Below are 16704 nucleotides of genomic sequence, written 5' to 3'. Positions count from 1 at the left end.
AAAAAAACAACTGTTTAATTGGCATGGAGACAATGTGGTGGGAGCACACCTTTGTAAAAAAAAATCTCAGGTTGGATTGCTCGGAGAGGAATGGCGAATGAATCATACTGAATTTTACTCAATAAGGGAAGTGGATTAAGTAGGGTCATGTTTATTTTCATGTCCTGCCATCAGGGCAAAGAAAACATACGAACAATCGAACGAACAAAACAAAGAGAACGAAACAAGAGAGAGAGAGAGACAAAGAGACAGAGAGAGACAGAGACAGAGAGAGCAGAGACAGAGACACACAGAGACAGAGGCACACAGAGTGAGGGTATTGTTTATAGATAAAAGTATTTGTAAGAGTCTTGGTCCAAGTCAGGATGTCTTCTTTCACTCGTCCGTATGTGGATGGGGTAAGAGATTAAAATGGGAGAACAGATAGAGAGAAAGAGACAGACCGACAGACAGACAGACAGAGAGTATTGTTCAGAGACTAAAAACAAATTTTGTCCAAGTTTTAGTCTTGGTTCTAGTCTTATTTCAGTCTATCCTGCTGACCTAGACAAATCACACACACACACACACACACACACACACACACACACACACACACACACACACACACACCATCTCACGTAAAAAAAGTTTATCAGAAATATGAAAAATAAGTGGGACGTGAAATGGAAAACAAACAACACATTGTAGGCTATCAAATATCTCTGAATCGAAAAAAAATTATTCCTGACAGGCGTCCAAGACATTCATATACACTCTCGTCTATTTTCTTTTCCTAGTTCTTATTGTAAACAAAACAACGATATACGCCCCCATCCCCAACCCCACCCCCAGAGGGGGTGGTGGGGCGGACACAACATTCCATGAACTTTTCTGTACTACATTTTAAATCTTAACCCCTTCACTGTTGCTGACAAGCATGTTCGTCAGTGAAAGACTGTCACTCCACAGAGGTAAGACAGAGCTTACAGGTCAGGATGTCAGTGAAAGACTGTCACTCCACTGAGATAAGACAGAGCTTACAGGTCAGGATGTCAGTGAAAGACTGTCACTCCACTGAGATAAGACAGAGCTTACAGGTCAGGATGTCAGTGAAAGACTGTCACTCCACTGAGATAAGACAGAGCTTACAGGTCAGGACGTCAGTGAAAGACTGTCACTCCACTGAGATGAGACAGAGCTTACAGGTCAGGACGTCAGTGAAAGACTGTCACTCCACTAAGACAGAGCTTACAGGTCAGGACGTCAGTGAAAGACTGTCACTCCACTGAGACAGAGCTTACAGGTCAGGATGTCAGTGAAAGACAGAGCTTACAGGTCAGGATGTCAGTGAAAGACTGTCACTCCACTGAGATAAGACAGAGCTTACAGGTCAGGATGTCAGTGAAAGACTGTCACTCCACTGAGATAAGACAGAGCTTACAGGTCAGGACGTCAGTGAAAGACTGTCACTCCACTGAGATGAGACAGAGCTTACAGGTCAGGACGTCAGTGAAAGACTGTCACTCCACTAAGACAGAGCTTACAGGTCAGGATATCAGTGAAAGACTGTCACTCCACTGAGATAAGACAGAGCTTACAGGTCAGGACGTCAGTGAAAGACAGAGCTTACAGGTCAGGACGTCAGTGAAAGACTGTCACTCCACTGAGATCAGACAGAACTTACAGGTCAGGACGTCAGTGAAAGACTGTCACTCCACTGAGATGAGACAGAGCTTACAGGTCAGGACGTCAGTGAAAGACTGTCACTCCACTAAGACAGAGCTTACAGGTCAGGATGTCAGTGAAAGACTGTCACTCCACTAAGACAGAGCTTACAGGTCAGGATATCAGTGAAAGACTGTCACTCCACTGAGATAAGACAGAGCTTACAGGTCAGGATATCAGTGAAAGACTGTCACTCCACTGAGATAAGACAGAGCTTACAGGTCAGGACGTCAGTGAAAGACAGAGCTTACAGGTCAGGACGTCAGTGAAAGACTGTCACTCCACTGAGATAAGACAGAGCTTACAGGTCAGGATGTCAGTGAAAGACTGTCACTCCACTGAGATAAGACAGAGCTTACAGGTCAGGACGTCAGTGAAAGACTGTCACTCCACTGAGATAAGACAGAGCTTACAGGTCAGGACGTCAGTGAAAGACTGTCACTCCACTGAGATAAGACAGAGCTTACAGGTCAGGACGTCAGTGAAAGACTGTCACTCCACTAAGACAGAGCTTACAGGTCAGGATGTCAGTGAAAGACTGTCACTCCACTAAGACAGAGCTTACAGGTCAGGATATCAGTGAAAGACTGTCACTCCACTGAGATAAGACAGAGCTTACAGGTCAGGATATCAGTGAAAGACTGTCACTCCACTGAGATAAGACAGAGCTTACAGGTCAGGACGTCAGTGAAAGACAGAGCTTACAGGTCAGGACGTCAGTGAAAGACTGTCACTCCACTGAGATCAGACAGAACTTACAGGTCAGGATGTCAGTGAAAGACTGTCACTTCACTGAGATCAGACAGAACTTACAGGTCAGGATGTCAGTGAAAGACTGTCACTTCACTGAGATAAGACAGAGCTTACAGGTCAGGATGTCAGTGAAAGACTGTCAGTCCACTGAGATAAGACAGAGCTTACAGGTCAGGGTGTCAGTCACATTTCTTTACTTGGACTTGCTCCTCTCGTGATTGAATCATTTTTGTTCGGCAGAATCAATTACGCCACTTATATTAAAAGTCAACACTGCACTTTAAATTCTTGCCACACTCATCTGATCTCTTTTCACCAAGGTTCAGCAGTCAAGGGGTTAAATTGTCTTAATAATCATCTCTGGTTATACGTGGAGGTCCAGAGGTCCAGAATACAAACTGCGAATTGCGTCTGCTCCAACACTGTCCTATACTGGCCAGTTTCAGTGAAAAAATGAGCTGAACTTTGTTTTCAGCGAATAATATAGGGAATGTTATCACTATGTTATACACACCTATGTACATATTATGAGTCTCTCTCTTTATCTATCTAATGTCAGGAGAACTATATGTGTCAGCATATTTGCGCACCAACATGGATTATTGCGGGCGGGGGGGGGGGGGGGGGGAGAGAGAGAGAGAGAGAGAGAGAGAGAGAGAGAGAGAGAGACAGACAGACAGACAGACAGACAGACATAGAATAAGAGAGACAGAGACAGACAGACAAAGGGATGGAGACAGAAAAACCGGCAGAGACAGACAGACAGATGGAATGGGAGGTGGTAGGTAGGAGGGTGAAAACAAAGTATTTCCGACTCGCCAATGTTCGGTACAGAAACCCTCAGAGCGCGGGAGGTGCAGCAGTCGACAAAATACCCACATGTCGGTTTCACTTCGGCGCGTGCCCGCCTCTTTTTCGTCTTCCCGATGACAAGGGAGATAATGCGGGTGGTGAACTGCCGGGTGGGAAGCGTGGCCATCCTTTCTTCGTCCTGATTCTCTCCGTGATTCACGTCGACAGTGGAACGCGTCTGTGCACTTATCCTAACCTCTGTGATGCGAAGAACTGCGCTCAACCAAACCTCCCAGCTGAAAGTGCCTGTTGAACCGAGCCGGCACCGTTTAATTGACTGGATGGAACGCTGTTTTTCATTCTCAGCCAGAGCCTCTGATCGGCTTTTTTGGGTCGATCCCCCGCCCGCCCGTCAAATTTTGTTGATATGTTACGCGTGTGGTTTATGTTAACAGTCCATTAAACAACACGAAAAAAATACTTTACACTTTGTGGTGATGTCTTCGTTTTACTGACATTTACGGCACACACACACAAAGAACAAACTGAAAGTCTGAATGACCAAGCCACGACATTTTTAATCAAAACTTAGCGCCTCTAGGCTCGTTTAAGCACACCAGCTCCGGTTCCCCAGTGAGGAGGCTGTAAATGAATATCATCACTTTCAAGAAATAAAACTCAGTCCTAATGTTTTTCCCCAACTGCATTTTCTCTACTCTTTGTCATCTCCTGCCTGCCTCCTCAGCCCATTCAAATTCTCAACAACAAAAAAGAAGAAAAAAAAAGAGAAATAAATAAATGTCTGTTCCCTTTTTTTTTTCTCTATTTGGAACCGATGATATACTTGCGAAGCTGCTACACTGTGACGGTTAGATAGTGACATCAAAGATAATCTGTAGGCATAGGTTCTTTCACTAAGTTAAATGAAGGAATAGTGGACAATGGTGTAGGCATTAGCTGCCGACTCTGCAAGTCTTGCTAATGTGATATCTCTGCGTATGGTGTTTGTGCTAGAGGCAGTCTTTATTGCTTCGCCATGTTTTTTTTTCTTCATTATTATTGTTACTATTATTGTTATTATTATTTAAATCTGGAAGCAATGGAATAAGCGGAGTGCTTCGGCGCCTTCAACATGGCCCCGCCATATTGCAATGTTACATGCCTAAGAGTTGTAAAGTGGTGCATTTGTAATGTGGTGTAGTTGTAAAGTGGAAAAAGTTGTAAATTGGTGTAGTTGTAAAACGGTGTATTGTAAAGTGGTGTATTGTAAAATGGTGCAGTTGCAAAGTGGCGCAGTTGTAAAGTGGTGTAGTTTCAACATGGTGTACTTGTCAAGTGGTGCAGTTGTAAAATGGTGAAGCTGCAAAGTGGCATTGTTGTAAATTGGTGTCGTTGTCAAGTGGTGCAGTTAAGTGGTGTATTTGTAAAGTGGTGCAGTTGTCAAGTCGTGTTGTTATAAGGTGGTGTAGATGTAAAGTGGTGTTTTAGAGGTAAACTGATTCCTCCCCCCCCCCCCCTTTTTTTTTTTTTTTTTTTTTTTGTCAACGGAACTACAAAAAACTGTTTTGAAATCCAACTTAGCTTTCGAGATCGGCTAAGCGAAAACTAACAATGAATAAACAGATTAATAAATAACGCACAGCTATCTCGGTGTCTTTACTCTTTGTCTCTCTGTCTGTCTCTCTTTTTGTCTGTCTATCTGCTCCACCCCCTCTCTCTGTTTCTGTGTTTGTCTCTTTCTCTCTCGCTCTCAAGGTCTTCTCAAAAGACCACTGTACTACTGCTGTTAGTTCAATGGGTCCTGTCACTGAGAGGTTGATGAATGATGGACGAACCAGGCTACTTTACCATGAAACAACCCCAACCCCACCCCAGCCCCCTACTTCATCCCCTCCTCTTTCCCTCTCTTCCTACCCCTCTCCAACCAAATGAGTAAACGGTATAGCTAAAAACGTACTTAGCATTAGTATAGCCCTGTGGGTTCTTGTGAACATTCTTCAGTGTGAATGAACGAAAAATGAATGAGCTGAGGTAGAGGGTTTAATGGAAACGAAGGCCTCTCCATGTCCGGCAAGGTTTTGAACAGATGATAGACGAGAACAGGTAAAAAGCGATATTCTTGGGTAGATGCTTGCAGGCTGTCATGGCGACAGTAAACGTAGGAGAGAGATAGATTGATAGCCAAATGAGGAGAGAGACAGACAGATAAACAGATGGAGATGGAGAGAGAGAGAGAGAGAGAGAGAGAGAGAGAGAGAGAGAGAGAGAGAGAGAGAGAGAGAGAGAGAGATTAAAACAATAACGATTATACCTACGCACGATTTTCTCTGATCGATTAAGATTCCTGTAGTCGTGAAGACACGCCTTTTTCCACCTAAGTAACATTTTGAAAACCCTGTACGAAAACGGGTACAAACATTTCTTCTTAAAATAAAAAAATATATATATATATATATATATATATATATATATATATGCATGTATTTGTATTTCTTCTTATCACAACAGATTTCTCTGTGTGAAATTAGGGCTGCTCTCCCAAGGAAGAGCGCGTCGCTACACTACAGCGCCACCTTTGTTTTTTTTTTTTTGGTTGCATTTTTGCAGTTTTGTTTGTTTTTCCTATCGAAGTGGATTTTTCTACAGAATTTTGCCAGGAATAACCCTTTTGTTGCCGTGGGTTCTTTTACGTGCGCTAAGTGCATGCTGCACACGGGACCTCGGCTTATCGTCTCATCCGAAAGACTAGCGTCCAGACTACCACTCAAGGTCTAGTGGAGGGGGAGAAAATATCGGCGGCTGAGCCGTGATTCGAACCAGCGCGCTCAGATTCTCTCGCTTCCTAGGCGGACGCGTTACCTCTAGGCCATCACTCCACTAATGGAATGGAACTGGGGCCGCTTCGTGGAAACCAAAACAACAAAACACAGGAAGCATGGAAACGAATAGGAACTCAGTTTTGGAACAAAGGTGGCAAGGGTGGTAAGCTTATTTGGTAAAAAAACAACAACAAAAAACAACCCCCCCCCCACCAAAAAAAAAAAAAAAAAAAAAAACCCAAAAAGGAGGGTGGAGTGGGAGAAGGGGGTGGGGATCTCGCAACGCGGGTTGGTGCTGTGTGTTTGGTTCATGTTTGAAGAGACATGTATCAGCACGCTGTCGGCACACGTCAGATTAAAAACTCGTTGTTGCGTTACGCCGACAGCTATCAACCCGCAATTTTCCGAGTTCTTCACGTTGTAACTGTCATAGTTATCTCCTCTCCTTCTCTCCCTCTCCTCACCCTCTTCCCGTCTCTCATTCTGTGGCCCATTTGGGTCTTTTTGAAATCTAATACGATAAGTTATACTGTGCATTTCCATCTGTTTTTGGGGGGTGCGGGGGGGCATGCACACATCGCAATCTCATCATCATTTCCTCTCCACTCCAATTTTTAAAGCCGCCAATGTTGAAAAATAAACGTCGAGCCAATGACACGACCGTAATATTCTCTTTACGGCGGGCGTTCAGTTCCTTTCGATATATTTTAAATGAGCATTCTACACCGTCTTATCTCCCACCTGAGAAATTCAGGTCATCGGGAGTAATCAGGGGCGCTACCGAGAGAGAGAGCGAGAGAATAAACCCCCCCAGAAAAACCGCTTCAGAAATGGGTTCAGCAAAGGAAAAGATGACGGTAGTTAAACGAGGACAAACGCTGGGTATCTCCTTAAAGCATGGCAGCTATTGCCTGCACGTGCTGCTCGGACCAGAATCTCACCTTGGCTGTTGCTGGTTTTCATGGGAGGAGGCAGACTACCTTAGTACTGAACGGTGTGGGGGAGCAGTTGAAGGAGGCGTCTGACATATTGCCTTTTTTTGCCAGAGGCTCTTTCAGAGCACATTACTCTAGTTTGTTGTCTCTCTCTCTCTCTCTCTCTCTGAAGACACAGCCCCAGTTTGTTTTCTAATCATGTTTCCTTATGATACTGAAGTGTTTCTTTGTGGGTAATCTTTAGGCAAGTATCACTTTCAAACCTTTCCATCAGTTCGCGTGTTTCCCTTTGCTGCTTAAATATGTTTTATGTTTCCCTTTGCTCCCTTTATACAGCCATGTAAATAAAATATTAGTTATTAAAGATTATTCAAACACACACACACACACACACACACACACACACACACACACACACACACACACACACACACACACACTGTGGGTTTTTCGAAGTGCAAAACGCATTTCAAGAAACAATCCGACCAAACCAAAACACACGTCTGATGCACGTAAACGATTCCCGTTTGCTTGCAGAACACCCCTCGGAGGCAGGGGCACCTTATCAAAGAGCCGCGGCCCGGCCAACACTTTACAAAATCACCTCCCAGACCACATGCGAAAAATCCAATCAGACAGAATAAACTGTTGGGAACAGAACCCCCAACCGCGATCACGATATCCTGGAAATTACGTGAACGTCAAATCAAAAGACTCATCGGACTGCCAGAGCGCACAGGTGATTGAGTTACAGGGGAGTTCAAGATCGCTCAGCTCTCCTTTTCAGAGTAACGGCGAGCTCTTTTGAGTTCAGAATGCGTTCAGATAAAGTTTTTGATGCCCCTTGATTTTGAACACCCCCCCCAAAAAAAAAACAAAAAAACCCCCAGCAAAACAAACAAACAAACAACAACAACAAAAACAAAGAGAAAGAAAGAAAGAAAGAAAGAAAGAAAAAAGGTTTCATAGAAACAATCATCAGCATACATAATTATGCGCAAGCGGTGCCTGTGCTGACGGGGGCTAAGAGGTGATTAAGACTGTAACTGTTGATTCTAACGACAGTGGCGGGCGCAGTCTTTCGTACAAGAGAGTTCGGAAAGATGGATCATGCATTAGAGAGAGAAAGATGTAGGTAATGCATTATATATATATATATATATATATATATATATATATATATATATATATATATATAAGAGAGAGAGAAAGAGAGAGAGAGACAGAGAAGAAACACACACACACACACAGAACAGAAAAAAAGAGAAGAGAACAATGACGCCCCCCGAAGGTCATAGGTCTCTCGGTGCGCGGACCTCTCTGACTCTTTATGCGCGGATCGCTAACAGACAAAGGCAGGTTTGGGACACACACTGATGAAAGGTCCGATAAGAACGGAGCGCAGCAAACATGGTGGAGCAGACCTCAGGGGCACATCTACAAAGGTTAAGTACATTATAGAACTACGGTGCTTAGATAAACGGCAAAACTCCATTTGTCTCGGGTCCTGTATAGTTTCAGACATAATCCCCACTCATTTGTTTGTTTTCTTTCAAGTAAGTCTGAAAACAGCAGTATCAGCAACAAACAAATCTCCAATGATATTGGACTGTAAATGAAAACAATAAAGTGAATGAAGATGATTACATGCAGAACATTAAACAAAACGACTGACTAGAAAGTTTAGTAGCTGGTTTGCAATGCCAGAAAAGAGCACTGACATCTATATGCATCGACCTCAATGACATCGAAGCAAGTAGATAATAACTTGGAAATAAACTGCTAGCAGATCACATGAAAAGCAAACACGATAATTGTGTACTTTTCTCGCGTTTTAAAGATTTTTTTTAGATTTTCCTCTGTTGTGAATTTCTCTAATGTTTTTCATGACCGACTGGATTGAAAGCAACATGTTCTAATAACACATGACTGGAGTCTGAAGTCATAAACATTATCGACACAGCCACCAACAGCAACACTTTCCACCTCGAAATAATACCTCAAAGTCTGCAGCTCTTCTTGAGAGCCAACAGAAGAAAGGTGGGTTAGGATATTTCCTTTATCATGCCTTCGTTTACTCTGGAATAAAAAACAACAACAAACTAACACTAGAAAATGTGTGTAAGAAATTCCTCTTTTCTATTGTTTTGTTTTCTTGTTCGAGATTCCTCCTGTCAGCGAGTACTTTCTACCTTCTGGTCCATTCATCAGTTTGCATTCCATTTTTTGTGGTACGTTTTTTGTTCTCATCTCCACCAAAGCTGGTATTGTTCTTTCTTTTCTTTCACCCCGAAGTGAGCATTTTGTATCGTCTTATCTCCTCCCACCTCAGAAATCCAGGTCATCAGGCGGGGTAATCGGGGGTCGTGCGAGAGAAAACGCTTCGGGGATGGTTCAGCAAAGGAAAAGATGGCGGCAGTAAAACGAGGACAACGCTTACTGGTTGGCTGCTTTCGTCGTCTTGTGAATGATTGTTTGGGTGTAATGGTACTCTAATGTCTTATGATTTTTTTTCTGTCCTCTCTGCACGAATTTATACATGATGGAAGGTCGGCAGGTACCTGTTTTCATCACTTCACAATTTCAGTGTTCTGCGTTCGTAGTTTTGCAACTGTCACCTGCCACACTCACATGATGAAAGGGATGAGTGTTAGATCTCTTGCACGTAAGTACACACGAAAGTGGTCCAGACAGGTGTGTGCACACGTTGACACGAGGGACCACGAAAATGGCAATGCTTAACCCAGTGGGCTGATCATGTGGAGGTTTTTCTTGTCGATTGGTTCTGGTCTTCATTTTAATTCAGCGCCCTTAGATGGCGTTTGGAGTTATAAGCAACGCGAATGAAATCCGAGATTTGAAAGAACACAAATGGATTTTTTGTACACCCGGTGGTTATTGCATCTGTAAGGTCCAGGGGATTGGAGAAAAGGTTTCATAATGGGATCTAATACCGACAGCAAACCGGGATCACTAGAGCATGCAAGCAACCCGCTGAATTGACCACTCGTACCAAACAGCTCAGCAATGCAATCCAGAAACCAATCAAGAACCAATGGCGCACACGCTTTCTCAGCTCCAACAAATCTTTCAACGAAACGCCTTGTCAGTTCCAGCACCCTCTGCAAGCCCTCCAACTAACTGACCCTGATAAAGAAAGACAGAACAGAATCGCGAAGGCTAATTTTCTATCAGATGGAGAATCGTCCGATGAGGACGCTAGAGGGAGAGTGGGACTTGGGGAGGAGGGTGGTGGTGGTGGTTGCTCATGGGGTTGAGGATCCAGAGTTGCCTCCAGGCCCTAACGGACGGCCCCCGTCGATCGCCCGGAGATCTGTAAAGCTTGTCGGTCCAGTTATCAGATTTACGCAGGAGGCCAACTTGCAGGCGATAGCTGTAACATGTTTAGAGCACCATAATGAACTGCTTGGAAGACTGGTTGGAAGAGCGAGCACCTCGTTTGCTGATACGCTAAACATCGTGTGTTGGGGCTGCGCTTTGCTGAACAAAAACCCAAATGGATTTGTGTTGTGGTTGGTATTATTATCTTTTTTTTTCTTTTCTATTTTTTTAATGGAATCTCATGCTATCGCGATATTGACATTTCGTTTGCTTCTACACAAGAGAACTTAATAAAGGAAAATAAAGAGTGAAAGCAAGAAAGAAATAAAGAAAAGCAAACGGAACTGAAGAAAAAAAGAACAGAAAAAGTATATTGCCACTTACAGCATCACTTCACATCATTATCATCCTCACTCTTTCTCGATTACCCAACTGTCTTATCAATGGACATGTGTCTGTGTGGAGTGGAGGGGTGGGGAAGGAGTGCGGAGGGTGGGGGTTGACGTGGGTACGTGCACGTGCACACACCTATTTCCAGTGGCTGACACTGTTGGCTCTGCATGGACGCATGGTGATGCCACTGATAAATGGTGCACGTGAAATGCAAAACAGTCTGGATTGCGTGCTATGAGTCCTGTTTTCTTCAGGTGTTCCCCATCTCGCACCAGTATGTATGTGTGAGAGGGAGGGAGAGAGAGAGAGAGAGAGATACGGGCAGACATGCAGAGACTGACAGGGAGAAAGTGAGCGAGAGAGGGAGAGACAGAAAAAGAGACAGAAAAGCAGAGACGAAAGGAGAGAAACAGAGACAGAGACACATAAACAAACAACCTCCCAAATAAAACCACTGACGTGTAACCTGCAAATAGTAAACGTTGACATCTCAGTGTCCCAACGGTGACCTACCTCATCCCGTGTCCCCAACTCTCACCCCCCTCCCCCATCACCCCCCCCCCTCCGCCCGCACACACCTACCCCCTACCCAGCCCCTCACCTATCAACGTTTCTTCTGGACACAGTCCGGCCCTCTTTCAACACCTTAAGGTGGCAAAGAGCATCACGCATGTTTAACCCTGGGGGTGGCCTGTCCACTGTACATGTCAGAGGACGGGGGGGAGGAAGGAGGAGGAGGAGGAGGCTGCAACTTGATACTGGTGGAAAGCTGGGGCAGAGGTTGTCCATCTAGGCTTTTGTCCCCTGTCTTTTTCTTTGTTTAGTCCCCGCTGAATTCCCTCCCCCTTCCACTTCCACTAGCCTCGCAGTTCTGCCTCAATGTTGCTGCTATTCGATACGGCCGCCATTGTTGTAGTGGTGTGGTGGTCCTCTAGATCTCGGTGGTAGTCTCTCTGTCTGTCTGTCTGTCTACCTCTCTCTTTCACACACAATTTCTGTGTCTGTCTGTCTCTACCCACTCTCTCTCACTCTCTGTCTGTCTGTCTGTCTCTCTCTCACACACACATACGTTCTCTCACTCTGTCTCTCCCTCCCCCTCTCCCTCTCTTTCTCACACACACACACGCACACACACACACACACACTCTCTCTCTCTCTCTGAATCGACACCAAAAAATTGTAAATCGCAAAGGAGTTGCAATCTGTCTTGCCTTCAATTCTGTAGGACCTGTGACACTGTATTGCTTGTGCATGGGTATTAGTCTGTTGGTTATTTAGGTTGAATGTGTGTGTGTGTGTGTGTGTGTGTGTGTGTGTGTGTGTGTGTGTGTGTGTGTGTGTGTACACGCGCCCACGTGCGTGTTTGTCATGATTGGGGAAAATGTATTGGCTTTGCTTGTGTGAAATTGGCTGATGCAGTTACCAGGACTAGCTCACAGACAAGATCGATTCTAAATCCTGCACACATCCATGCGCTCAAGCAGTCAACACGCATTCACTTCTCTCTGACATAACTTGGGACACAACCATTCTACACTGATTATTGCTAGTCATTGATTCGCACACATCAAATCACAATATTCGCACAACCTGGACTTACTATGGTAATGTAGATATAAATCCTAGGACATTCTAGCAACTCCCGCATTCACAAAGCGTTTCTTCAAGTTGACTTTTACAAGCAGCCATACTGCGTTTTCGGATTTGTGGGTTAATGCAGCATTTGCGTAGCTACGATGAATCTCTAACATAACCCATATAACCCACTGAACGCTGGCATGGATTGCGGTGATCTTAAACGTTCGAAAACGTTCAAATGCATAGATATGTGTACGATAGAAGTACTGTTTATTGTAAACCTGGGAAATCTGAAGCTGAACCCTCAAAATCACCAGAAGCTGTCAAAAGATCTCAGACTTCGCAGACCTGTGGGAAAAACAGGCGACTAACTCTCCAATCACTCCCCTATCACACACATACACGCACGCACGCACGCACGCACACACACACACACTCACACGCGCGCGCGCACACCTGCCTTTTCCAACCTGGAAACTTTATCTGCTAAAGGAGTTATTTTTCACACGCTTTCTGCCCTCCCAGATGGCCCGTGAAGTCTGCCCGGCTATAAATAACCCACTGGCCATGTCAGTTTAGCGCTGTGCACAGCGCACTGATGAAGCAGATGGGAAAACATCCCGCCATTTTGACAAATGCTGATACACTGAGATGAACGATGTCGTTAAAGTGTGATACATTGCCCTCGTGTCGGTGGCAAAGAGTTTAAAACAAGATGATCAAGGTGTAAGAAACCGGGTGTGTGTGGGAAATAACTGCAGTCCACGTCACCTCAGAAACCAAAAAAGTGAGTATGGCTGCCTATATAGCGAGGTAAAAACGGTCGTGCACGTAAAAGCCCACTCAAACATGTATACGATACGAGTAAACGTGGGTGTCGCAGCCCACGAACGAAGAAGAAGATTTAAGGACTGCAGCCAACGCCCAGAAAAGAGCACAGAAGATTCAACGTAAATAACCCATTCACTGTGCAAGCGTACTGTCCGGTGGGCAGGGTGCGGGAAGGGGGGGGGGGGGGGGGGGGTGAAACCCACATTGTCTTCACCAACAGAACATCACTGAAACAAACACTTCGATATTTGACGGTTGGTAACTTGGGTTTTCAAAAATGCGTGTCAGTAATTGTGTGGAGATGATCAATCAACAGTAACGTAAGACAGCAGACCTTCAGTTGAGCTATTCTTCTTCAAAACTGGGGGTGCGTGTGAGTTAGGGGACAGGGTGGTGCAGGTAGGATGTGGTGTCTTACGTAAGAGCAAGTACCACGAACCACGCCGAAGTGACAGCACAACACACACTGCAGGCTCTCCTCAGGTGCGTATGCTCATAAAAAAAATAAATCTTACATTAATCTACGTAGAATAACGGTGTTGGGACTGCAACAATGATTGAGCCCAGGTTTGGCTGCTAGACTTGTGCTGTATTGACACAATGAGGACCAGTGCCAACTGAACAGCCTGGTAAATTAGCTTCTTCTTCTTCTTCTTCTTCTGTTCCATTTCATTTTCACTCAAGGCCTGACTGAGCACGTTGGGTCACACTGCTGGTAAGGCATCTGCTTTGCAGATGTGGTGTAGCGTACACGGATTTGTCCGGACGCAGTGATGCCTCCTTGTGTAACTGACCTGAACTGAACTGAACTGAACATCTTCTTCATCCTCCTCGTCCTTCTCCTCGTCCTTCTTCTTATTCTTCTCCTGTTACTCAGTAAAACTTTATCGGGGTGCCACACAGAAGAACGTTTCACCAGATTCCCCCAGGTCCAGCTGTGTGTCAAATGGGGTGAAGAAAACAATGAAAACAAAAGGAAAACAGAAACACAGACAGGGCCAGAAGACCTCACCTTTGCAAGCCCTGCGGTCAGTGATGGGTTTGTTGGCGTCCCGGTAGTAGCCCTCGTTGCAGTAGTGGCAGTGGCGGCCCGCAGTGTTGTGCTTGCACCCCAGGCACACCCCGCCACTCCGGTACCCGGACAGCTGGTACAGCTCGCGGTTGAACCGGCATCGACGGGCGTGCAGGTTGCAGTTGCATGCTGCAAGAAACAGAAACAAGACACAGAGAAATATTCATTAGTCAGTGGTGAAAGTGTCAACAGTGTCATATACATACACAAGACAAATATGAGTGATTAGCCAATGGTAAGGATTTATTTTTCTTTGTCGCGCTTGGTCAAGAGACAAACAATTACACTTTTTGTCTGAAATCGACACTGGCATATCAGTATGCGGATACAAAAGTATCTACTAAAATGAATCTTGTTTTTTTTGTTTTTTGTTTTTTGTTTTTGGAATAAGATTCAATTGAACATGAACCTCCCAAAATGATATTCATCAAAATTGTGTTCATCAGAAGCATTGTACAAACATTCTTTCTCATTCTCAGCCTCCACCCATTTTCTTTCCTCGAGCTGGCTAATGCACCGCTCCTTGCACATTCAAAAGTAATCAAGAACAGATAATTTTAAACTGAAACATAAAGGTGCAAGAGTTAAAAAAAAAAGAAACGTTGTTCTAAATTATCAAAATTGAGTGAACTTTTCGTTAAAACAATGAACAATCACTAGTTTTTCACACACACACACACACACACACACACACACACACACACACACACACACACACACACACACACACACACACACACCAAAAACATACTTCACGATAAGGAAATTTCTGCTGTGATCCCACTTAGCGTTAAGAAGCAAAAGTAACACACAGATATGTTGAAATCGCTTAAATGCCAAACAACAAAAACTGATTACACAGAAACAACGAAGAAACAAACAAACCAGTGAATAAACACAGAATCCTTCTGAAGCAGTCTGTCAACAGCTAACCACAATAAACGTAGGCTACATATCCCTTTTTAAATTGACAGTGTATTATACAAACCAATGTTGCTGGGTTTTTTTGTTTGTTTGTTGTTGTTTTTTCTTTGTTCTTTTATTTGAAAGTTGGAGTTTGCGTGTTTGCTTCTTGTGTTGTCTACAACACATAATGAGTTTAGTTCAGAAAGGAAAGAAACAACAGAGAGAGAGACAGACAGACAGACAGACAGACAGACAGACATACAGAGAAGCAGACAGACAGAGAGACAGAGAGAGACAGAGGCAGAAAGAGAGACAGAGTGAGAAACAGAGAGAGGCAGAGACAGAAAGAGAGAGACAGAGACAGAGAGACAGAGAAAGAGAGACAGAGAGAAACAGAGACAGAAAGAGACAGAGAAAGAGAGACAGGAAAACAGAGAAGCAGTTCCAGACACAAAAAAGCCGGGTGGGGGTGGGGGGTGGTGGAGATGTGTATACACGCAGTTAGGCCACCTGCAGATTAGACAGCGAGTACCAAAAGAAGGCAATTTACACACCCTGAGAACCCTACGCCGTCCGAAGCCACGAGCTTATCTAAATAGGGTCCGCTTTATCAGGCCCCTTGCCCAATAAAAAAGGCTCCGTGTCATCGAGAAGGCTTGGCAACGGCAGCAAATTACCTGGTCCTCCCTATCCCTTGCCAGGGCTGAGGATGCCAGAAGTGGGCGCTTTTAGCCAGTTTGCTACGAACTCTAATCGCTTCCTCCATTTTCCTCCTTTTTTTTTCTCCACTTAGCACTGTTCTAACCAAGCAACCCACCTCCATTAAAAAAGAAAAGAAAAAAGAAATGTATGACGTGCAGTAAAGTGAGTTCAAGCACTGTTACAAAGCGAAATCGGTTCATTTGCCTATGATTCCCCCCTGCTTGAGTGAACACTACCCAGCGCTTCAGAGTGACAGTGAAGTGAGTTTAGTTACTGCAACATAAATACATAGTTTCCTGCATTTTCTCTTTTTTCCTGCAGGAGTGAAGAACCACATTTGTCAGCGCTTCACAATACAACGAGAGAGAGAGAGAGAGAGAGAGAGAGAGAGATCAGCCAACTGTTGCCAAGCGAAGTCGGTTTCAAAAAAGCTCAGACCAGTTGGGAAGATCTTGGCTCTGATCTGAATCGGTATTAGGATCCAGGGAATTTTTTCCATGCAAGTCTTCAACCACGAGGGAAAATATTGATGGCTGAAAATCCAGCTTAAAAAAGTCGACGTACGCGGACTGCTCCATAAGAAAGTTCAAAATATGACGTCTCGAGAACTTATGGATGAATTTCCTCAAAACTATGTGAAATTGCAAGACAGGGGTTTGTGGCAAATGAGAAATATTTTCTGGGGTTGTTTTATGTCCAGCTCGAAATCCAGGAATGTTAAAAGAAAATTAGTTTTCGCCACAGGGAAAAAAGAACAGTTCTGATAAATGATCCGCATTGATGGAGTCATCTTATGTGTTTGGGTATGGACATGTTTGTGGACATTGAAATCATGTATCTATATATAAGATATTTAATACGCACCTTTTCTGTT

At 44.3% G+C, this 16704-nt stretch overlaps 1 protein-coding gene across 2 annotated transcripts in view; it reads right to left on the bottom strand.

Moving 5' to 3' along the window:
- LOC143283544 (netrin-1-like) overlaps window positions 1-16704 on the bottom strand; it is a 151383-nt gene that overhangs the window by 27339 nt on the left and 107340 nt on the right. For both annotated transcript variants that reach the window (XM_076589792.1, XM_076589798.1), the window contains exon 3: window positions 14163-14351. In XM_076589792.1, coding sequence (XP_076445907.1) covers window positions 14163-14351 — 189 coding nt within the window. The remainder of the gene's footprint in view (window positions 1-14162; window positions 14352-16704) is intronic.

Source organism: Babylonia areolata, chromosome 1, assembly GCF_041734735.1.
Source record: "Babylonia areolata isolate BAREFJ2019XMU chromosome 1, ASM4173473v1, whole genome shotgun sequence".
In the NCBI taxonomy this organism is placed as follows: domain Eukaryota; kingdom Metazoa; phylum Mollusca; class Gastropoda; order Neogastropoda; family Buccinidae; genus Babylonia; species Babylonia areolata.
The sequence above is the reverse complement of the archived record's forward strand: the minus strand, read 5'-3'. Positions and strand labels throughout refer to the sequence as shown.